Here is a 24,526-nt window from a genome sequence, read left to right as displayed (position 1 = left end):
GGAAATAAATGCTGAGGGCCGGGCGTGATGGCTCACACCTGTAATCCCAGTACTTTGGGTGTCTGAGGTGGGAGGATTGCTTGAGGCCAGGAGTATGAGAGCAGATACTCTCTCTCTTTTTTTAAAGCTGAGTACAAAAGGGATACAATGAGGTGAATCTAACTAGGGTGACTAAGTGGACCGATAGTGCTGTGTATGGATAGAGAGACTTCGAGTTCTGAGTTGTTTCAGTATTGCTTTTAAGTATCTTCTAGTAAGCACTTGGGGAAGCGTGATATGAAAGGGCAACAGGCTGGGAACTGAGATGAGCTTGGTTCAGACTCCAACCTTCCTTTATTAGCTGAGAGTCCTCAGACCAGTTACGTGCTCTCACTTCGTCTCTGTCTCCTCATCTGTACATGTGGTCAGTACTTACTTGGCAGGTTGTCATGAAGATTAGAGATAATACCAGACATCAGGAACAGTGGTTGGTGCATAGCTCTGACATCCAGGAGCTGACTCATGGAGCAAGACGCTGAGTACACACATAAACATTAAGAGGCAGAATACGGCAGGTCCTTCCTAAGAAATATAAACAAGGAACCTAGAAGAGAGAGTGATGTTTTCTGATTGAGGGAATGCAGTTTTGTTTCATAGAAGAGTTTGAGTTGGGCCCTGAAAGAAGAATAGGATATTGATAAGCTATGATAGGAAGGGCCGGTCCAAATGGAAGCAAATTGTGGCCCAAAGCTGGAGAGCCCTGCTCTCTGACTCTGGAACCTGCTTCTTGTGCTGGGGCCTCAGGCCCGGCCCCTGTGACCGTCCCTACAGTGTCCTCAGTGGTCTTTCTGCCTTCAGTGTCACCATGGTTGATGTGCACATGGTAGGATTCCGGTTAGATGGCATCAAACTCACATAGCTACGTCATGGTTTTTCTCTAGTTTCTGTGTCTACATTTCAGTAAAGGTGGTGGTAGATTAATTGGTTAATTTTACTGAGCAGTACCTAATGTGCATAAGATACCTTCCTCCCATTGAGGGCATTTCTGCTTTCTGCTCAACTGTTTCCCTTTAACCAAACTAGAAAATCATGGTTAGGAAATTACCCTGACTCAGATTGTACTTCAGATCCTTTGAAATATTTTCCCTATCTGAGGCTTGTCCATAAATAGTTTGCCAAGTCAACAACACTCCAGGTTGTTGTAGTACTCAAAGGGCTGCTACCAGGCATGGGGAGAGAGCTCCTTTCCTATTCCCTATCTGCGTGAAAGGAGACAGGTGTTTTGAGTGTCTTTTCTAGAAAATGGCTAAGATTGCTGTGCTACAACTTGATGCTGTTTTGAGAATGAAAACAAAACAATGTAAAATCAAGGCACAGAAACTTAACACATCATATGAAGACAATCAGCAATGGAATGAGGCCAAGTAAACAATGTGTGTTTGTGTTTGTGTTTGTGTGGAAGGCTGGAACCCTGTCTTAAAATGGTGCATTGTCTTTTTATGAAAACTGAAAGGAAGAGGTAGTGTTAACTGGTGCCTTGTCTTTTTTTTTTTTTGAGTTGGAGTTTCACTCTTGTTGCCCAGGCTGGAGTGCAGTGGCACAATCTCGCTCACGGCAACCTTTGCCTCCCAGGTTCAAGCGATTCTCCTGCCTTAGCGTCTCAAGTAGCTGGGATTACAGGCATGTGCCAACATGCCCGGCTAATTTTGTATGTTTAGTAGAGATGGGGTTCACCATATTGGCCAGGCTTGTCTTGAACTCTTGACCTCAGGTGATCCACCTGCTTCGGCCTCCCAAAGTGTTGGGATTACAGGTGTGAGCCATGTGCCCAGCTGCATTGTCTTTTTATGAAAACTGAAAGGAAGAGATAGTGTAACTTCTGAGCTCAACAAAGAGATAATGTGAAATAATGAATTTTCATAATGGGGCACTTGCCATCTTTCATTTCATGCCATCTGGTTCAGATTGGAGTATTAGGGGACTCCTATGTGTCTTTGTGGGCTGCCAGGGAGTGGGTTCCAATGGAGATACTGTCTTTTTTTCATTTGGTGATGTACTTTATTTGTGAGATTCATGCTATGAATGGGGTCCTGCTGTTGGTTTGATCAGAAAATATGTCATAGTCATCAACAGCAAATTATAAAGAACTCAGATCCTTTTTCCACTTAGTTCATACACTTACTTTAGATCGTTTCAGTATTCTATGAGTTGATTAATTCTTGTTTCTCCAGGACATTTTGTAAAAGAGATAAAATGAGAACTTAGGGAGGTCAGAGGACTTACTTGTCATGGAGATCTCAATGTGCCATTTGCTTTGTCTCCCTGGCTTTGTCAGAGTAGAGACAAAGAAGTGACACCTTGATCTGTAAGAGGGCTATCTCTGTAGTGTCCTAGGTTGATGCTTATGAAGCTCAGTCAGTACCCAGCGATCTTCTCCACACTTTGTTTGTTTCTGCCAGGATCTGTCTGGTGATAATTATAGGCCATCCAAGTAAAGTTTTCTTTTTTTGACAGAGTCTCTCTCTGTCCCCCAGGCTGGAGTACAGTGGCGCGATCTCGGCTCACTGCAAGTTCCACCTCCCGGGTTCACGCCGTTCTCCTGCCTCAGCCTCCTGAGTAGCTGGGACTACAGGCGCCTGCCACCGCATCTGGCCAATTTTTTGTATTTTTAGTAGAGACAGGGTTTCACTTGTTAGCCAGGATGGTCTTGATCTCCTGACCTCATGATCCACCCGTCTCGGCCTCCCGAAGTGCTGGGATTACAGGCGTGAGCCCCTGCGCCCAGCCCCAAGTAAAGATTTCTAATGTAATGTCATGTAACTTAAACCTGATCATTATCCGGTTATTTTCAGGGATGTTCTTGTCATGTTTTTTTTAACAAAAGTATTATGCTTTGTCAACTTATTTCTTAAATAATTTTTAAATATAACTTTGGCTAGATCCTCAAATAAAAACTTGTTATCCTTCCTAGCTTTTGTTTTTTGGGGGCTTGCATGGAACAAGAGTCTACTTCGTGCATCCAGTCTGTGCATGAGCACGCTGCTCCTTTCCCTTTGGCTTTTCCTGGCTGGGCTGCTCTTTCTGCTCTTATTTTTTGCAGAGTTTTTCTGTCAGTCTATTGTGATGCTTTAAGTATCACTGTGAAGATGGGGCGGGTGTTATCCCTTCTCTGCGAATGGAAAGCTAAGGTGAAAGTCAGCAAAATGGCTTGTGAAGACACCGTTGTTCCTTAATAAGTCCCATGTCTTTATGCTGACAGCCCTCACAGTTGGGTCTCCAGCACAGACCTCCAGACTCACTTATCCAGCAGCAAGTCAGGATTGCCGGTCAGCATTTCAGTTTGGCCATAATCAACCTTTTGCTTTTATCTCTTAAATCTGCATCCCTCATTTCCCGCAGCTCAGTACAGGGTAATCCTGTTCTTCCTTTGTCTTATCCCAAAACCAATGCAGTCCTGCTCTTTTTCTATCAAAACACACACCCATCTCGTCAGCAGAGCCTATAGGTGCTACCTTGAAAATTTGTTCAGCACATGACCACTGATGTTTGCTTCCCTGATCCCCACTCTGGTCCCAGCTACTGTTGTTTCTTGTCTCGATTATTGCCTTGATCAGATCACGTCCTTCCTCCTGTTTCCCTGGGTGTGAGCCCTTGGCTTCTCTTGCCTCTGTCTCTGGCCTCCCCTGTCATCATCCTGTGCTCACAGTTCTGTGGGCATCCGTATTGCTGTTCTGTGAGCACCTTGGCCACGTATCACCCCATGGCTTTTGCACTTGCTTATTCCTCTATGTAGAGCAATCTTCCTGCACTCTGTGCCAGCCAGGCCATCCACTGGCAGGTCTCTGCTCAGACCCCCTCCATCGGAGCCCTTGCTGACCTCCCTATACGAAGTGGACTTTCCCTCTGTCACTCTCTGTCTCCCTAAGCCAGCTTCCTTTTCCTTCTTAGCACTTATCACCTCTTGCATTTGTGTCAATCTTTTATTGTCAGGTCACTCACTGTGGAAACTCTTTCACTGCTGAATTCACAAGGAGTTGGTGCTCAAAATATTCCTGTTAAAATGGCTCAGTCCATAAATGCTATGAAAAGCTACAGCATTAAAACAGATAACGTGCCCTGATGGTATATTTGATAGGTTCAAAGTTACAATTCAGTTACTATGAAATATATCCATTGCTGTTGATCAAATACTTGTTTATTTCTGAAGAACTAATGTGCAAAGTTTAGGATAACAGAGGGAGAACACGTTTTATGTCTTTTTTTCCCCCCGCCTTCTTTCCTTTGTCCATATAGGATTTACAGCTGTTGGAGGATGGTGATCTGACTGTGATAGGAGATCGGGGAACCACACTGAGTGGAGGGCAGAAAGCGCGGGTAAACCTTGCAAGGTAAGTTGCATTTCAGCAGCCACTATGCAGTTGTCTTTTGTGCAGCTTCTAGTGGTGGTGAGCACATAGGACCCACTTACTGTGTATTGCGTCCTGTGTGAAGCACTTTCTTGGATTATTCTACTGGCACTTGAATGAACATCCTAGTTGTTGAAAGTTGTCGTGTTCTGAGTGAGAGTCTGATATCTCTTTATGTTTTCTAGAGCAGTGTATCAAGATGCTGACATCTATCTCCTGGACGATCCTCTCAGTGCAGTAGATGCGGAAGTTAGCAGGCACTTGTTCGAACTGTGAGTTTGTTTGTGTCTTAAGTCGTTTCTGCTTTCCCAGAGCCATTTCGAGTTGGCTCAGGAAAGCCTTTATGGCTTTCAGCTTGTCCTGCTCTGGTGTTTCCCCTCCCCCTCCACACTGTCCCCTGCTTCCCTGAAGATCCATTTTAGAGAAATTTTGCATAAATACAAGGTCAAGGTAGGAAAATATACAAATGATCTCAGTGTGTTGCAGTGAGTGGACTGTACCATGTTTTCGGGAATGGAGAAACAGATGGCAAATTTTGCAAGTTTTCCCCAACTAGTAGTTACAGTTGATAACCAAGAAACTGCTGAGGAGCAGGCCCCGGAGGTAGGAAAGACGGTGTGCCATTTTTCAATGGAAGGCTGGCACTTGGCAACCTGGGCCTTGTCTTTCAGCTCTTTTCCTCCATCATTTCTCTATGACAGGTTAGAAGTGAGGTCCTTGGACCAACATAGAGCTTTCTTGGGAAGGCTTTGTTGCTCTTTGCATATTAATCTGTCAGTTTGGAGATAACCTACTAGTAAAATCTAGAATTTAAGAATGATTTGCTCCATAGTAGGCTGTGGTTTCAAGATTCTAATGTTGTTTCATGGATTCTTACCAGAATGAACACTGAAGACCCATGTAGGCCTGGCTTGCCTTCGAAACTAGTTGTCTAGAATCTGGCTTCCCTCCCGACTCTTACGTGGTGTTTCTGGGATTTGCTTTCTTTGGCTCTTGCTTAGACATGGAGCCATGGAAGTAGAATGACTCTGGAATCTTTTCTGTGTATTCTGTAACCTCATGTGTGCCGACTGACACTTCCTATGTAGTCTAGACTGGCCTTTTTGAAAGCATTGTGAACTGGTTTTTCCAAAACAGCACCCACATCTGCCCCAGCTTCCTGTTTTTCGCCTTGTTAAGGCCAATGAGCCTTTCCCACTCATTGTAGCCCTTCTGTGCGCACTGAGGTAGATGCTCCTACAGGTGTTACTGCATGAAACATCTTTGCTTGCAGAGGACGGCAGTCAGCCACAGAGAAGATAGCACCCATGCTGGGCTGAGCGAGAGAGACAAGTTCAGATTTCATTCTTGCCCATAAGGAATTTGTCTCTGCAGGGATTCAAGACTAAGTGCATAGGAAAAGTTCAACAGACCCCAAGGCTTAGGGAATTTCAATATAGGACAATATGTTTTATTATTATTGTTTTTTAAGATAGGGTCTCGCTTTGTTGCCCAGGCTGGAGAGCAGTGGTGCAATCTCAGCTCACTGCAGCCTTGACCTCCTGGGTTCAAGAGATTCTCCTGCCTCAGCCTCCCAGGTAGCTGTGACTACAGGCTAGCACCAGCATGCCCAGCTCATTCTGTGTTTTTTTGAAGAGAGGGGGTTTTGCCATGTTGTCCAGGCTGGTCTCCCTATGTTGCCCAGGCTGGTCTCGAACTCTGGGGCTCAAGGGATCCGTCCCGCTCGGCTTCCTGGAGTCCTGGGATTATAGGCGTGAGCCCCTGTGCCCGGCATAGGACAATCAATTTTTTTAAATGGAAGAAGTGGGTAGCTGAGATTGGAAAGGTCACTGAGGGCCAGGCTTGGCTGGAAGTAGCCTGTGGTCCTGCAGGCTGGTAAGGGTTTATAGTGGCTGAGAGTAGGATTCAGTTCCTTTGAAAGAAATAGTAGAAGCAGAGGTGTGCAGACAGGAAGGAGTGAGGCCTGTGGGAAGGACAGCAGGCAGGCACCTGTTCCTGTGGTGGGGGATAGAGAAGGTACTGTGAAAGAAAGCTCTGGAAGTCCTGTGTTGGCCAGCCAGAGCTGCCCTCACAATGCCACAGGCTGGGGGGCTTACACAGCAGCGGGTTGTTTCCGCACAGTTCTAGAGACTGCATGTGCGAGATCAATGCGTCTGCAGGCGCGACTCCTCCCGAGGGCTTTCTTGGCCTGCGGATGGTTGCCTTCTCACCCTTTGCTCCTCATGTCTCTGCATCCAAACCTCCTCTTCCTGAAGAGACACCAGTCAGATTATAGTAGGGCCCACCCTCATGGCCTCATTTTAGTGTAATTACCTCTCTAAAGGTTCTGTGTTAGCCAGGCACTGTGGCTCACGCCTGTAATCCCAGCACTTTGGGAGGCTGAGGCAGGCAGATCACCTGAGCAGTTCGAGACCAGCCTGGCCAACATGGTGAAACCCCATTTCTACTAAAAATACAAAAATCAGTGATGGGTGGTGGTGGGCGCCTGTAATCCCAGCTGCTCCGGAGGCTGAGGCAGGAGAATTGCTTGAACCCAGGAGGTGGAGGTTGCAGTGAGCCAGGATAGCACCATGGTACTCCAGCCTGGGCAACAAGAGTGAGATTCTATAATAATAATAATAATAATAATAATGATAATAATAATAATAATGGTTCTCTGTCCCAGTTCTAAGGTGCTGGGTGAGGGCTGGAACATAGGAACTTTGAGGGGAGCATGGTTCAGTCCATAACAGGTCCTGGATAGCAAAGTGGAGACAGAGTCGGCTGTGTGAGAGTAACTCATCCCTGGGCCCTGGATTCCAGGGGTTTGGACATGAAGTCATCCACTGAGCGTGGGGCTCTACGTGGGCTCCTGAATGTTTCCCCACCAGAGTGCGTATGCAAAATGTGCCTGGTATGGGATGATGCAGTGGATGTGGATGGTGGTGATGGTGGCACAACGGTGTGTACGTACTTAGCACTACCAAGCTATACACTTAAAAATGCTATAAATGGTAAATGTTATGTCCTGTCTATTTTTCCACAACCAAAGAAATGTGGGTGGCAGCATTGAATCTTTCTCAATGCAGAGTGAGGGAGAAGCTGGCACTCAGTGTGGCCCCGGCACTCTGATCAGAGCCTTGTTTCCTGCCGCCTCCTCCCTGTGCCTTGATGAATTTTCCATTTGGCCGAGAAGGGCCTCTGTGGCTTGCTCCAGTCTTGCACGAGTCCTCACCAGTTCTTTATCACTCGAACAACAATTCCCGGTGGGACACTCTTTTAGAGTCGCCGCAGGGAAGGAGGAAGGTATTTTCATTGCTGAGTATCAGTGTGCGTATCGCACAAGCTCCCCCAAATTTTCCTTTGAACGCAGGAGGTATTTATAAAGTCCTCTTGCACCTTTAAGGATTAATGACTTTGGATATACACTTGTTAGAAGCAAGCTTGTTAAAATTGTTGTTTGCTAATCAGAATCACATTCTTTGGGGAAACTTAGGACAGGGAGCACGAATGCAATTTAGGAAATCACTCAGCAGCAACTGGAGAATGTTCTCAACGAGTTAGAAAATTGGATTGAACAATATGCTATGAAAGATGGCGGTTGTGTTGAAGCTTAGAAATGTGAAGTGTTTTGTATTAAAAGTGAATGAATTACACTTCTATTTGCCATTAACAGTTTTACTTTGATCATGAATATATATCGAGAGTTGTTAAGAGTTGTGTTTTACAACTATATGTTGCAAACACGAAGTGGATTTTATTACATACAAAAAGTGAGGGGCACTTCCATTAACGGATGCCGATCCGATTTGTTACCAGCTATAGATGTGGTTGTATTCTAGAAAGCCTCAAATTCTCAGACCCCTGCCTCCGAGTCTCCTAATCAGAGCTCCCACACTGTTGCCTACCTATTTGTCTTAGTCCATTCAGGCTGCTGATTCAAAATAGCATAAACTCGGTACTCCATATAAACAATAGAAAATTGTTTCTACAGTTCTGGAGGCCAAGATCCAAGATCAAGACGCCAGCAGTTTTGGTGCCTGGAGAGGGCTCACGCTCTGGTTCGTAGACAGCTGTCTTCTCACTGTGGAAGGGGTACGGCAGCTTCCCTGGGCTGGCCCCTTTTACTAATACCATTCGTGTTGGCAGATTCTCACGAAATAGGCCTCACCTCCTAATACCATTACATTGGTTAGGATTAGGGTTCAGTAGGAATTTGGAGAGGGCCACAAACATTCAGGCACAGCACTAGTTCACCTTCCCTCTTTCAGTTCCTCTCGGACCCCTGTACTTTTAAGCCATGGTTCTAAGTCCTCGAATGGCAAATTGCCCTTTGCCGTCCGCCCCATTCACCTTTCCAACCCTTGTCCACGCAAAACCAGTCCTCCAGCCATGCACACTTCTGTGGGGTGCCTGGAAGGAGGTGTGACTTTCTCACATCTGCCTGTCTGTAAGGGTATTGTTCCTGCCATCGGAGAACCAGGGATAGTATGCCTGGGCAAAAGAGAAAAATGAAAGACACAGATCCTACCTCCTGCCTTTCTCTTCTGCTCCTCGGAGGCCGTAGCACTTTCTCTGTCTGCCCACAGCCCTCAATGAGCTGCTCTTGGTCCACTTATGTGTCCTTCCCCCTATCCCCCGCACTAGACTGTGAATGCATGAAGGTGCCTTTGCATAGCGCGTTTGTGCCCCAGGACCATTGCACCTGCTGTATCTGCCAGGATTGCTTCCCCCAGATAGTCTCACGGCTCGTACACCACCTCCTTGCAGAGAGGCCTTTCCTGGCCACTCCTTCTAAAGTATAACCTTTGCCTGGCTGTCTCTTCATGGTTTACATTACTACCCAATAGTGTATTTTCTGTGTTTGTGTAGTGAGTGTCCCTACACGATGCAGGGTGTTGTCTGTTTGCTTGACCAGTGGATGTATCCTCGTCACTTAGAGTAGTCCCTGGTACTTCGTCAGTGCTCAGCAAATGTGTCTTAACTGAATGAATGAAGGTAGTGACTGTATCCCTCCCTCCCTCCCTCCCTCCTTCCCTCCCTCCCTCCCTTCCTTCCTTCCTTCCTTGACAGAGTTTTGCCCTGTCACCCAGGCTGGAGTGCAATGGCATGATCATGGCCCACTGCAACTTCCACCTCCTGGGCTCAAGTGATCCTCCTGAGTAGCTGGGACTACAAGTGCACACCCCTACACCCGGCTAAGTTTCGAGTTTTTTGTAGAGATGGAATCTCTCTATGTTGCCCAGACTGGCCTTGAATTTCTGGGCTCGAAAGATCTTCCTGCCTTGGCCTCCCAAAGCGCTGGGTTTATAGGTGTGAGCCACAGCACCTAACCGACTATATCTTTCTCACTTGTGTCACCTCTGACATTGTATGTGTCAGCTCTTAATGTTGTCTTTTTTTTTTTTTTTCTTTTTGAGACAGAGTCTTGCTCTGTTGCCCAGGCTGGAGTGCAGTGACACGATCTTGGATCAGTGCAGACCTCCTGGGTTCAAGTGATTCTTGTGCCTCAGCTACTCGAGTAGCTGGGATTACAGGCATGTGTGACCACATCCACCTAATTTTTGTATTTTTAGTAGAGATTGGATCTCACCATGTTGGCCAGTCTGGTCTCGAACTCCTGACCTCAAGTGATCTGTCTGCCTCAGCCTCCCAAAGTGCTGGAAGTGTAGGCATGAGCCCTCATGCCTGGCCTCTTACCGTAGTCTTTATATAGTATTAGCGTTAAATAGCTCGTTGCTAAATCAATCACTTATTATTTGTTTTATGGCATGACTGAAAGATTTTTACTCTTAAAAATTTGGAAAGTATTTTTTGAGTATAATTTGCCTAAGAAGCATAATTTAGAAAAAATTTCAAGCCATCAATTACAATGTTAGTGTAATTATTTCTGTATCTCATCTACAATGGAAGATGCTAGAAAGAAAACATTTTGAAACCTTTGAGGTGGCTGATACTGGACATAGCACCCCATCAGATTTGATCATTAACATCTCCCTTTAGATATGTATATAAAGGGATTAATGGCAGCCAATTTTTAAATAAAGGGAAACAGTTTCATTGAAAGCTTTAGTACTAAACCTGAAGAGGGGTATAATAGGTTGCGAAACTTAGTTTTGAAATAAGCCAAACTAAGATACCTGAAAGGGGAAAAGTTAATCATTTTGGATATGAAGGATGAAGTGATAGTTTACATATCTGCAGTCTGGAGTTGCGGTTCTGATCACAGGCACTGTCTCTAAAATACTCGCTTATGACTTCTCAATCCTGAATTTCTAAAAGCAGTGGCTGCATATGGGGAAGACTGGACGACAGGGCTAACACTTACTGAGCATGAGTTATGTTCTTGGCCGTTGTTACAGATTAGTGCTTTTCTTTTTTTCTTTTTTTCCTCTCCTTTTTTTCTTTTTGAGACAGGGTCTTACTCTGCCAACCGGGCTGGAGTGCAGTGGTGTGATCACAGCTCACTGCAGCATCAACCTCCTGGGCTCAAGTGATTCTCCCACCTTAGCCTCCCTTGTAGCTGGGACCACAGGTGTGTGCCACCACACCCAGCTAATTTTTTTTGTAGCTCCCAGGAGTCTGCATTTACAATGTAGGAGAACTTTGAGCAGGTACTGTAGAAAACAAACAAAACCCCAGAAAACTTGATGGTTGAATACTGAGGTGGGTCTTATCTTTGAGCCATATGGTTTGGACTGTTTGGATTCTGTTCTTCCATTTTCTTATTCAGACTGTTTAGGACTAATGAGAGAAGTTTTGCTTGCTGGATGAGACCAAGAATACTGTGGAGAGTCACACATCACTAGCATTTGTTTTCCTACCTAGTATTATTTGGGAAGAAGAGTCTGGCAAATGCACTCTGGCAAAAGTTACCAAGAATCTAAGCTTTTTTTGGGGGGTTGGAGGGCATTAATATGTGCATTATAAATTATCATCTAAGAAACCGTCCAAGAAAAATGCCGTGTCATTATATGACCTTGATCTTTCTTTCTCCCTTGCAATCCTACACAGTAGTAAAATAATTAATGTTTTAGTTAAGTCAGGTTTTTGAATCTCTATATTGTTCAGTCATTTTTTCATCCTGAATATATTGTTAAACTAAGTTTTAGGAAAAAAAAATTATACTTATTGCCTCCTTCCCAGACAACTATTTAGGATTTCTTCACAGCAAGGCTTATATTTGCTGCTAGTGGTTTTGAGGCCAATAGTGGTTATAAGCCAATTCAGCTTTATTGGCTTATATTTCTATTTAGTTTGTATTTAACCTCTAGATCTTTGACTACTGTGTTGTCTTTGACTATGGTTTCAAAATGTATGTTTTTCAAGCACCCCATTCGTGTGTGTTTTCACCCTGTGCCTTTTACATTTATAGGTGTATTTGTCAAACTTTGCATGAGAAGATCACAATTTTAGTGACTCATCAGTTGCAGTACCTCAAAGCTGCAAGTCAGATTCTGATATTGAAAGATGTAAGTAGTTTCTAGAGATCTCCTGAACTTGCAAGTTCTCAGGTGTGTTGAATCCCCTTCTTCTTCCTGCATTTCATGTCCCTTTCTTCTCAGAGCTGGGATTCGTGTTTTTGAGTATTAACTCAAAAGACTTGTAGAAATGTCATTATTACATGCTAAGCCATATTACCGTAAAGTATGTAAATTGCTACCTCCAGATTACTACATTGTTAAAGAAAATGATGCTAGTTTAATTTAGAACTTTTTGTTTACCTCTTCCATGACTTAATTCAAATTATGTTATCTGGAAATTATAGATACTCAGACCTGTTTGTATCCATTTAATTGTCATACATAGTTTGCCTAAAGCTCCTCTTCTATTAATAGCAGAAATGGCTGGGCACAGTGACTCACACCTGTAATCCCAGCACTTTGGGAGGCTGAGCAAGGCAGATCACCTGAGGTCAGGAGTTCAAGACCAGCCTGTCCAACATGGTGAAACCCCGTCTCTACTAAAAATACAAAAAATTAGCCCGGCATGATGAGGCACACCTGTAGTCCCAGCTACTCAGGAGGCTGAGGCAGGAGAATCTCTTGAACCTGGGAAGTAGAGGTTGTAGTGAGCTGAGATCATGCCATTGTATTCCAGCCTGGGCGACAGAGTGAGACTCTGTCTCAAAAAAATAAAAATAAAATAATAATAATAATAATAATAGGAGCCACACAGGTGGATAACTGAGCAGTGGAGTGACATGGTTTGATCTGTGATTTTAAGAGATCCCCTTTGTTGTTTGCTAGGGGAGCTACAGCAGAAGTAATTTGAAGTCTTAGTAGTTCTCAAGACAGAAATAAGGGCTTGGTCTAGTGTGTCAGTTTCCTAGAGCTGCCAGAACAAAGTGCCACACATTTGGCAGCTTAAAACAACAGAAATGTTTTGTCTCACTGTTCTGAGGCTGCAAGTCCAAAATCAAGGTGTCTGCAGGGCCATGTTCTCTCTGAAGGCTTCAGGGGAGAATCCTTCCTCGCCTCTCCCACTTTCTGGGGTTTTGCTGGCACTCACAGTTGATCCTTGGCTGGCAGTGCAGCCCTTTAGTCTCTGCCTCTGTTGTCACCTGGCATTGTTGCTGTGTCTGTCTGGCTTTCCTCCTATAAGGGCATCATTCATTGGACCTAGGGTTCACTCTAGTCCAGTATGACCTTATCTTGTCTTGATTGTATCTGCGAAGATCCTGTTTCACAAAACAAAGGCCACATTCACAGGTAACAGGGTTTAGGACTTGAACATATCTTTTTAGGGGGTCACCATTCAACCAAGAAGAGCTAGCGTGGCCGGGGACATGGGGGTTAGTGAGAACTTCTCAGCCCAGTGGTGGTTTCATGCATCACTCCTTGGCTCGTTGCCTCTCGCCTCAGTAACCTGGTCCTTAACTCTTGCTCTGTTCCAGGCCCTGGTCAAATTCCTCATTGTAGGTCTGAAACTCCCTTAGTGTCTTCAAATGTTTTAATGTTTCTCCTCTCGCAATTTCTTAATAAAATGATGGAAGTAACAAAAATGAGTGTTAATTATATTTTATAAGATCTGTGTGCACCATTCTCCAAGGGAGATAAATTTCACATTATTGCAACAAACGGGGTCTATAATGATAGCAGAGCTCTTGGATAAATTTCACATTATTGCAACAAACGGGGTCTATAATGATAGCAAAGCTCTTGCAAGTCTTTGTGTGTAAGTCCCTCCTTGCTGCTTAAAGAACAGTGAGGAATCTGTCCACTGAAATCCCGGCAAGTGAATTCTTACCCTTAAGAGGATTATTGAAGGAAGACCTGCTGCCTCTTCAGAAGCAGCTCCATGTGCTGGCTCCTCCCCACTCCCCCAGGAACAGGGAGCCTGGGTTCCTCAAACTTGAAAAGAATTAATTTCTTATGCAGAGGGCTGAGACTAGTGTGGCAAAACCTGAATGCCAGTACCTTAGAGCAAAATCTGTGGGTGGCAGAATAACCTTTCTCCAAAACAACCATTTGGCCAGGTGCGGTGGCTCATGCCTGTAATCCCAGCAATTTGGGAGGTCGAGGTGTCTGGGGGAATCACTTGAGGTCAGGAGTTCGAGATCAACCTGGCCAACGTGGTGAAAACCCGTTTGTACCAAAAATACAAAAAAATTAGCTGGGCGTGGTGGCGCATGCCTGTGATCCCAGCTACTCAGGAGCCTGAGGCAGGAGAATCACTTGAACCCGGGAGGTGAAGGTTGCAGTGAGCTGAGATCGCGCCATTGTACTCCAGCCTGGGCAACAGAGTGAGATCCTACCACACACACACACAAACCATTTTTCCACTGGTGGGCACCCAGGATGAATATGTGTCCATTCTTGTTGTCGTCCCAGCCCCCTCCCTAACAGCAGACAGAGCATGGTTGCCCCCTCGGAACCCACTCTGCATTGCTTGTCAGTACTTGGCTTCTGAGGAGAATTGCCATCCTAGTACCAGTAGGAGTTTCCTTGTGCGTGTTACAGATACTATGTGAAAAGTGGTCATTTCATCAAACTAGGTGTGTCACTTTTACCTCCTGTGTGGAGGAAGACTCAATGTATGATGAAGCATTTTCGATTTCTCCAGTTATCAAACTGGTCCAGAGGGCCCAAGGTGTCATTGGATTTTCCTCAGTGGACCCACCTTTTTGGGGGTGGGGAGGATTGGGGTAGCAGGGAGGGTCCTGGCCACCTTCCCCCACCTGAGTTGCTTTAGCCAGTGGCTCTTCTCCTTTGATTTGTTTTGTATTCTGGGAGTTTGCCTAATATTATGTTTGCTGCTGTTTGAGGAAATCAGTTGGGTCTCATTTCATGAGGTATCTCATTTCATGGGGTACACAAATAGTGAAGATATTTGTACATTATTTTCTATGACTTTGTAAGGAGAGAAAACTGTGCAAGGAGGTGTCCCATGGAATGTTGAATTTTCAGTGAGGAATTCCCTGAGTCTTTGGGGCATTTATGTATGTATGTATGTATGTATGCATGTATGTATGTGATGCGGTTTTGCTCTTGTCGTCCAGGCTGGAGTGCAGTGGCTCGATCTCTGCTCACTGCAACCTCCGCCTTCTGGGTTCAAGTGATTCTCCTGCCTCAGCCTCCCGAGTAGCTAGGATTACAGGTGCCCGGCTAATTTTTTTGTATTTTTAGTAGAGGTGGGGTTTCATCATGTTGGCCATGTTGGTCTCAAACTCCTGACCTCAGGTGATCCACCCGCCTTGGTCTTCCAAAGTGCTGGGATTTCAGGTGTGAGCCACCGCACCTGGCCTGTGGGGCAGTTTTAGAGTAAAGACCATGAAGGTGCAGCTCATGGGGTCTGTGTCCAAGTCTGGTTCTCACACCTTTTTCCAGCAGGGCCCATGGCCAGTGGAGGCTTGTGGAGTGCTTCCTACCTGTGCAGATATGCCTGTTCCTATCAGTGTTAGGTTTCTTGCCTGGAATATCCTTCTCAATTTACTCATTCCTTCAATTCTTACTGCATAAGGCTTATCTCAGTTTTTCATGTGTAATAAGACTGCCAATACGGTCACCAGCATCTATGTGATAATGATCACCATTTGCAACACACTATTACCATTTAAAAAATATTCTTCAGTACCTAACACGGGCTCTGGCTGAGAACAGAGCACCCGGTTGTGTATCAGGTTGAATTGTATTAGATTTGTCAACTAGGATTCCGGACCTAAGTATAATCATAATTTAAGATCGGTTACCTTTTCTGGATTAGAATTAGATTAGGTTAACATTATCACCTGCAAATGTATCTCTCTGAAATTCTTTATTTTTATTTTAGGGTAAAATGGTGCAGAAGGGGACTTACACTGAGTTCCTAAAATCTGGTATAGATTTTGGCTCCCTTTTGAAGAAGGACAACGAGGAAAGTGAACAGCCTCCAGTTCCAGGAACTCCCACACTGAGGAATCGCACCTTCTCCGAGTCTTCAGTTTGGTCTCAACAGTCTTCTAGACCCTCCTTGAAAGATGGTGCTGTGGAGACCCAAGATGTGAGTTTACCTCCTGTTACAACATGGCCTGGTTTTGTTGACTGCTAATGGCCTTATGGATCTTTGGGCTCCTCTGTCTGAAGCATCATCTTTTGTCCCAAAGTAGATTCTGTGGTTTCAAGGCCCTATTCCATGATATTGGTAGATTAAAACAGAACCAAGGCAAACCACTCCGGTTGGAGTGATCCTTTGCGTGTAGGCTGGGGAATGTCATGGAGATGAGTAGCAGGTGTGTGTGCTGGTGCAAGTCCCAAGCTGTGTGTGACTCACACTAATGTTACAATTCTTGAATTTACTGTAGTGAAGTCCTACTTAGTCTGGTGGCCCCCGACTTCTCTTTGCATCCAAGGCAGAATTTGAAGACCGCCTTAGAGAAAGTCCTGCTGTGGGCCACATGAAACGAGCCACTTTTCCTATATGTTGGAATGTTCTAATGCTGCATGTGGCTGATGGAGGTATTTTGCCCTGTTGTCAGATGGTTTATGTTAGGCCAGAAGTAGCACGTGCAAAGACCCAACAGTTCCTGACACACAGCAGCCCATCTTCCTTCTTTACCTTTCAAGGGTAGGAGCTGCATCTTACTCATCTTGGTACTCCCAGTGGCCAACATAGAGCTGCTCAGTACATCCTCAGAGTATGTGAATCTCATGCCTTCTAAGTCCTCCAGGCAGAAATGTACCAGAGCTCACTTAAAAACATAGATATTCTTTGCCACGCAAACCCTCACTATCCAAATCCAGGAGCCTGAAGGATTCTTGCAGATATTCAGATTAGGCCCCCACATGCCAAATTCTCAGGAGTCAGTTTCTGAAACTCAGGAACCAAATAGATTAGGATCATATGGTATCCCTTGCTTTCCAAACTCTGGTTACTCAGACTCACTGCTTGAACCCAGTTACTGTATTGAGCTCATGTTTTGACCTTCTGCTCTTTTATGTTTCCATATTGATTGATGCAGTTGAGAGTTCCATATCTTTCTGTATATGATTTTGGAACAAGTTTCCGTATGTATACTTGAATTTGGATATGCTAGGTAAGTGCTGGACATTCTGATGTCATCCTTCCAGCAAGCCACGCCACAATGTACAAATGATATTTCCTTACCTCTAGTAGAACCCAGAAAGTGGAATGGCTGAGTCCAGGGATTAGTGCATGTAACTGGGTGTGGTGGCTCATGCCTGTCATCCCAGCACTTTGGGAGGCTGAGGCAAGAGGATCACCTGAGGTCAGGAGTTCCAGACCAGCCTGGCCAACATGGTGAAAACCTGTCTCCACCAAAAAATAAAAAAATTAGCCAGGCGTGGTAGCAGGCATCTGTAATCCCAGCTACTCAGGAGCCTGAGGCAGGAGAATCGCTTGAACCTAGCTAGGAGGCAGAGGTTGCAGTGAGCCAAGATCACTCCACTACACTCCAGCCTGGGCAACAGTAGCGAAACTTCATCTCAAAAAATATTAAATAAATAAAAAGTAAGTGCATGTATAGTTTGGCTGGATATTTCCACATCCTTCTCCACAGGAGATGGATCATTTTGGACTTCTGCCTGTTTCCCCACAGCTTTGTCAACAGAGTGCGTTATCATCTTTGGGAACAGTTTTGTATACGGTTTTGTCTCTTACCACCCTTTCCTTTGCAGACGGAGAATGTCCCAGTTACACTCTCAGAGGAGAACCGTTCTGAAGGAAAAGTTGGTTTTCAGGCCTATAAGAATTACTTCAGAGCTGGTGCTCACTGGATTGTCATCATTTTCCTTATTCTCCTAAACACTGCAGCTCAGGTAAATAATGACATTTGTTTTGTGCCCTCAAAATGATATTTACAGTACCTATGTTTATGCTATTATGACTGCATCTTGCAGTTCACTTGGGATCTAAATTCAAATGTGCTGTCTTTGGGGAACAAAGTGAGGGCTGCCTAGTGGTGTCCCATTACAAAGACCTTCTGCGAAAAAAAGGGTATCTTTCAATGATTTTAAAATGGAACATGTGTTTTCTTGAGTTCTTGATATCTGGGAGTTTGGGCTCAGCATGGACCTGAGCTGGAAGAACTATGAGCTTTTTATTCTTTCTATTTTTTTCTTTTTCTTTTTTTTTTTTTTGAGACAGAGTTTTGCACTGTTGCCTAGGTTGGAGTGCAGTAGCACGATCTTGGCTCACTGCAACCTCTGCCTCCTGGGTTTAAGCAGTTCTCCTATCTCAGCCTCCGGAGTAGCTGGGACTACAGGCACATGTGCCAGCATGCCCGGCTAGGCTCATTTTTGTATTTTTAGTAGAGCTAGGTTTCATTATGTTGGCCAGGCTGGTCTTGAACTCTTGGCCTTAAGTTGATCCGCCTGCCTCAGCCTCCCAAAGTGCTGGGGTTGAAAGCATGAGCCATCACACCCGGCTTTGAGGGCTTTCTTTCAATTGTCCATGTTAGCGATTGAGAGTTTTGAGTTGGTAAGTCATGCCCAAGTTTGATTTTTGTCTTTGTTGTTTCTCACCTCCTAGGTTGCCTATGTTCTTCAAGATTGGTGGCTTTCGTACTGGTAAGTTATTTCTGACGTATGAAATACTCAAACATCAATAAGAAGACTCGCTTTTCCGTAGAGTTAGGGGGAGATGTTTGTTGATCCTTCTCTTCTAATCCTCACTTAGTTTACTGGAAGAAAAGTTAGAGTGCTGGCTGGTGGAGTGTAACCTGTGGTGGTCTCCACCCCTGTCTGATCTGCGGCATCATGTTCACAGACAGTTTCGGGAACTGAAAGTCGTGATTTAAATTGAATTTTTATGAGGTAGATACACACAGGACTATATGAGCTGAGAATCATTTTCCAGCATGAAGCATTTCTCCCAAATTGTGGTTCATTTTTTAAAAAAAGGTATTTCTCTAAATTCCATATATAGCTTAATATTTTTTTCTCCCCATGTTCCATAGGGCAAACCAACAAAGTACGCTAAATGTCACTGTAAATGGAGGAGGAAATGTAACCAAGAAGCTAGATCTTAACTGGTACTTAGGAATTTATTCAGGTAAAGTTGAATCATTTGGTCTATTATATAAGAGGCTGAGGTGCTTACAATGAGCCCGTGTGAGTAACTAGGGCTTCCGGGAGTAATTCAGTAATGTCTTAACAGATTAGGAGTCTCAGTCGAATTTACTCTGTGAATTAATTAGAATAATTATTTTAAAAATCTACTAGAAGAAAGAGGTTGAATGAAGACTCTTAATTTGCTCTGTACTGGATTTTGAAAGTTAAACCAGGATTGAGCATTCAGAAAGTCAGCCACTGGAAATATGTGGCTATTGTCTATTCTAATAGGTTGCTTTAGCTAAATCTTATATCATTATACGGATGGGCAAGGGGATTAGAAACGGATCCCCACCCTGTGGTTCGGATTGTTCCAATTCTGTCTAAATAAACCCTGGCTTTTATTGAACTTGGATGAAATCCTCTGGCAGCAAGGCCCCCAAAATAAAAGCATTATTCCCTCCCAGGTATGCAAAGCTCCCTTCAGCACTGCTCATCTCCTGGGCTTCACTAATTACTTAAGAGGGAAGCTGAGCAGGGAAGAATCTAGTGTTTGGGAATTAGGACGCCTTCTATTTCTTACCTTGAGATCACAATGTTATCGCGTCCCCAACTGTGTGATTAATTTAACATTTGGCTTGCCAAACTAATATTAATGCTGCACTGTTTTCACAAGAGTGCTTAAAATGTATGTAGCATTACATACTGTTTAAAGGAAATCCTCATCTAAAATTTTAAGTATTTCCACAGGAAATGCTCCTACAAGCTTTCCTCAGAGATAGAGTGAGTTACCTTTGGAAGAACCTACTCAGTGAAATTTGGTGTTTATTTCATCTATCGCTTGCTAAGAAATCTGAATCCGTTAGGTATTTACCTTCCAAATTGACGGACTATGTGAAAACTAAGGGAAGAAGGAAATCGGTTCTATTATGTTTGTGTAGGATGACAGGCTAAGGATAATGCCTGTTGATGGAGTTAGGAATTTGAGCTGCTTTCAGAGGTTAAATAACAGTGACATGTCATCTGAAAGGGAAATATTTGTTATAGAAGTTACCCCCACTGTATTGAGCATTGTGAGTTAAGAGATGTAGGAAAGCTCTTCTAATTTCTATGTGAATAATGGATCCTCATTCATGTCTTAATAAAATGTATGATTTATTTTATTCATTTAAAAATGTCTTGTGTCTATGTAAAACACTTAGTGGGGGATTAGTTGCTTATTTAGATTAATTATCTTATGTTAAAATATCATTTGTGTTTTCTTGCAATTCAATTATTCAAGAGGTTTTCCACATGCAACTTAATATGGTATTTTTAAATTCTTTAAAGCTACTTGGGCATTTTCTACAAGGAAAAGGTAAATCATTTCTCCTATTCCTTGTTAATATCACATGTTGGTATCAAAACATACCACCTTTTTTAGATTATGGGACATAATGTAAATAATAAGATTTGGAATATGGAGAAGATCAACTACATTTCATGATTATCTGTCTTACTTCTGAGTTTTTAATAGAACTTGCAATTGAATTAGGAGAGCCTAGAATGAAATTGTATTGTACACCTGATTTTTCTTTTCTGTACAGTTTCCGTTCAGTGAGAGAAAAATAAACTATTTTAATCCTTCTTTGTCAATGTATTTTGTAAATACATTATACTTTTGTAAAATCCAGATGCTTTATGGAATAAATTAAGTAACATCTTTATAAACTACCTGACTTGCTTTAGCAACTATTGAAGAAAATGCAGAGATATGCTGTGTTCCTTAAGTGATATTTCTTTATTTCAGGTTTAACTGTAGCTACCGTTCTTTTTGGCATAGCAAGATCTCTATTGGTATTCTACGTCCTTGTTAATTCTTCACAAACTTTGCACAACAAAATGTTTGAGTCAATTCTGAAAGCTCCGGTATTATTCTTTGATAGAAATCCAATAGGTAAGTCTGACACCAAGTTTCTCAGTAAGTATGTCTTGTTAACACATTTAGGATCTGATTATATTTCCGTCTTTGAAAATGGAAGGGGTGCTTGGAAGAAAATCACTATGCATGTTGATTCATTTTCTACAAGAAGCTTCACTGCTATTTTTCTCCTACTAGAGAAAATCTGAATATTGGTGGGGAGGGGGGCATACAATCTTTTATTCCAATTTATATGTGTGTGGAAAAATAAATGCATGTGGAAAAATAAATGCTCTAGGAATCCATTTGCTGTGAGGCAAGTGAAGCATCCTGCATTCCCTGTAAACATGTTTAAATGTAGTAGTTGCTAAAAATTGGCTGTGTTTACATAGTGTTAGGTTATGCCATTTTTCGGAGGGGTCTTTGTAATCAGGAATGCTCTGTGTGAGACGGGCTGTGTATTTCTTTCTTTCACTGGGAAACCCATTCATTTCTGGAACCACAGGGTTTTTGTACATACCCTGACTGTGAGGTTTCCCTGAAAGACAATACATGGTTAATTAAAAGCCAAGATTGGTAAAATGTAAACTCCCCTTCAAGAACAGTTTCTAACTCTGTGGTTTTAAAGTAGACTTTTGGTTCTATAATAGACACTTTGTTGAACCTGCCATGTAGATCTTCAGTAGCTCGTTTCCTAGTATACCCAAGTATACCCAGTAGTTTCCAAGTGGTTGATGCCTCTGCACTACGGGCTTCTTACCTGTCTTGCTTCTGAGGCTAGCCTTCCTAACCCGGGTTCCTAGGGAGAGTTAGTTGTGCCTATACGTCCCCACCCTGGTCAGTTGAGTAGACTTGTAGGGAGGCCTGAGTGACATTGTGCAAATGATAGCTACCCTCATAGAAGCAGGGAGGAGGCCTGGAGACAACACAGGCATAGCTTTGGCTTGGCCATTGACTAGCTTTGTGACCAAGGCCAGAGCACATAGCGCTATTACACAGGCAAATCTCCAAGCAGATGCTGTAGTTCAAAGTGTGAACTCAAACTAACTGCCTGGGTTCAGTCCTGGTGCTGGTTACTAATTGTTATAGCTGGTTATAGTTACATTCATATTCATGTCCTAGTTACTGAAGTTTTCTGTGTCACAGTTTTCTTATCTGTAAAATGGGGGTACTATTCATACCCACCAAATTGAAATCTTATGAGAAATAAGCATGTTAATACATTCCTAGTACATGAAACTGGGTGTAGCTACATGGTCAGTGCCTAATGAATGTTAGTGGCAGTGAAGTCTTGTATCTCTGAATTGAATCACCTTCACTGTGGGATGGAAATTACTCCTACCCTCTCTGTTTTACATGATTTTCATGAAGATTAAGGAAGCCTATTCTGGAAAGCATCTCGTGTAGATTTATTTAACAAAACTTTTCAGTCCAAGCACGGTGCAATGTGCAAGGATTTGTAAACTGCAGAGACCACACAAATATCGGTCTGATTTCAGCTGTTATTAGAAAGTCATTGGAGGACCTCTGCACTCTTACAGCTGTAACGTCGCGCCACTTTGCCAGTTAATTTGAAACTACAGTCATAACGTTTGGAGCATTAAGTGGGACTGCATTTTTGTTATCACAGGCCTCAGAATGTTCATGACTACCATTAACCAACCTCTCCATGTTCGAGACCTGTGGGCTTCTCCTCATGCTGATTTATTTATTATTCAGGGATTTGGGACCCAGTCTAAATCTTGGAGGTCACTAATCTTACAGCAGCACATGAGTGTTTATCTTGCTTCCTCCTCCTATATCTATTAGCATGACTTTATTCCTTCAACAAAATAGAAGCCCAAATAAGTATCCCAAAGAGAAGCCTACTTTGTCCAAAACGTTTAGAGGTCATGAATTATTTACTTTTTTAGTGGTAGATGTTGAAAAAATTATATTTAAAAATTAAAAGTTTTTTAACGGTAGAATTAAAATTTTCATTTAGATAAAATTTTTGTACTTTTTACAATGGTGAAGGATACACAAAATCTGTGAATTATGCCTCAGAATTCACATTACTGATTGTATGCGCTTCGATGGTTATATATATATATATAGAATTTATTTAGAGATAAGGTCTCATTCTGTTGACTAGGCTGGAGCGCAGTGGTGTGATCACAGCTCACTGTAGCCTTGACCTCCTGGGCTCCCGCGATCCTCCTGCCTCAGCCTCCCAAATAGTTGGGACCACAGGCCTCTGCCACCATGCCCAGCTAATTATTAAAATTTATTTTATTATAGTTTGAAGAGATGGGATCTCACTGTGTTGCCCAGGCTGGTCTCAAACTCCTGTGCTCAAGGGATCTTCCTGCCTCAGCCTCCTCAAGTGCTGGAATTACAGGCATGAGCCACTGGACCCAGCCAGCTTTATAATATAAATTAAAATTCCCCTCTAGGATAGTGAGGCAGGCTGCTCCATTTTTCAGTACTCTTAAATATACATGTTAAATGTATATAGGTATCTGGCATGATGTTGTGCCCCCTAAATTGCAGAGTGTTCTTTGAGTAGGGTAGAAAGACTGGGAAGCATGTTTGAATACTTAGTTATTAAAAGCAAGCTCTTAGAAGAGCCCTGGGGAAGTTTCCTATGAGCTCAGCATCCTGATATTCTCCCAGATTGTAGAAAATTTAGGAAACAGGGAGGACCTCTGCTGGCATATAGTTCCCACTAAGTTCATCTTGGGATGGCGAGTGGCACAGAAACTCCAGGTGACTCACACCGGGGGTCTGGCTAGACGTCCCTCATATCCCCATCTCCACTGCCCTTGGGCTGGAATATTCTCAGTGCCTGATCTGCAGCATAGAAATGTCTTCTGCATTATTTTATGGCCGCTCCCACCCCAGATGTGCCATCCCCCTCATCATGCTTCTGCCCAGATCCTCGTCCGTGTCCTTAATGAATGGGTGACCCTTGCTGCTGACTCAGAGAACCAGACCTTCTGGAAGGGTCCCCCTGACTGCCCCACTGTGGTCCCAAGTTCACTTATTTGCATTTAGGGAGAAGAGGAAGGTAAACCTGGAAAGTTTGTGTTTCTTCTCAGCGGTGAAGTTTCTGTTTCTTTTCTCTCTCTCTCTTTTTTTTTTTTTTTTTTGAGACAGAGTCTTGCTCTGTTGTCCAGGCTGGAGTGCAGTGGTGCGATCTCGGCTCACTGCAAGTTCTGCCTCCTGGGTTCACGCTGTTCTCCTGCCTCCCGGGTTCACGCCGTTCTCCTGCCTCAGCCTCCCAAGTAGCTGGGACTACAGGTGCCCGCCACCACGCCCGGCTAATTTTTTGTACTTTTTTAGTAGAAATGGGGTTTCACCGTGTTAGCCAGGATGGTCTCGATCTCCTGACCTTGTGATCCGGCCACCTCGGCCTCCCAAAGTGCCGGGATTACAGTCGTGAGCCACCGCACCTGGCCTGAAGTTTCTGTTTGTAAGAAGGCCACGCTTCTCCAACATGCAAGACATTAAGTTCCTCTCCATTTCGAACCCACCTATGGTTGCATGAAATTCGTCTTTGTTTATATAATACAGTACCTTTTTGTCTACTGGTCTTTCATTAACCTGATAAATCTTAAGTTAGCAGGATAAAATGTGGGGCAAACCAATGTGCTGCCTTAGAATGACAAGAGACAGTTCTCTTTCTTTTCTCTTTTCTTTTCTTCCTCCCTTTTCCTTTTCCTTTTCCTTTTCCTTTCCTTTCCTTTTCCTTTCCTTTCCTTTCCTTTCCTTTCCTTTCCTTTCCTTTCCTT

The 24,526-nt window shown here is 43.6% G+C and overlaps 1 protein-coding gene across 1 annotated transcript in view; it reads left to right on the top strand.

Moving 5' to 3' along the window:
• Positions 1 to 24,526, top strand: part of ABCC4 (ATP binding cassette subfamily C member 4) — a 285,679-nt gene that overhangs the window by 123,336 nt on the left and 137,817 nt on the right. Inside the window, exons 11-18 of the mRNA XM_023218080.3 lie at positions 4,273 to 4,367; positions 4,571 to 4,657; positions 11,740 to 11,836; positions 15,636 to 15,845; positions 17,480 to 17,620; positions 18,333 to 18,370; positions 18,760 to 18,854; positions 20,643 to 20,789. Coding sequence (XP_023073848.1) covers positions 4,273 to 4,367; positions 4,571 to 4,657; positions 11,740 to 11,836; positions 15,636 to 15,845; positions 17,480 to 17,620; positions 18,333 to 18,370; positions 18,760 to 18,854; positions 20,643 to 20,789 — 910 coding nt within the window. The remainder of the gene's footprint in view (positions 1 to 4,272; positions 4,368 to 4,570; positions 4,658 to 11,739; positions 11,837 to 15,635; positions 15,846 to 17,479; positions 17,621 to 18,332; positions 18,371 to 18,759; positions 18,855 to 20,642; positions 20,790 to 24,526) is intronic.

This window comes from Piliocolobus tephrosceles, chromosome X, assembly GCF_002776525.5.
Source record: "Piliocolobus tephrosceles isolate RC106 chromosome X, ASM277652v3, whole genome shotgun sequence".
NCBI classification, from domain to species: Eukaryota; Metazoa; Chordata; class Mammalia; order Primates; family Cercopithecidae; genus Piliocolobus; species Piliocolobus tephrosceles.
The sequence above is the reverse complement of the archived record's forward strand: the minus strand, read 5'-3'. Positions and strand labels throughout refer to the sequence as shown.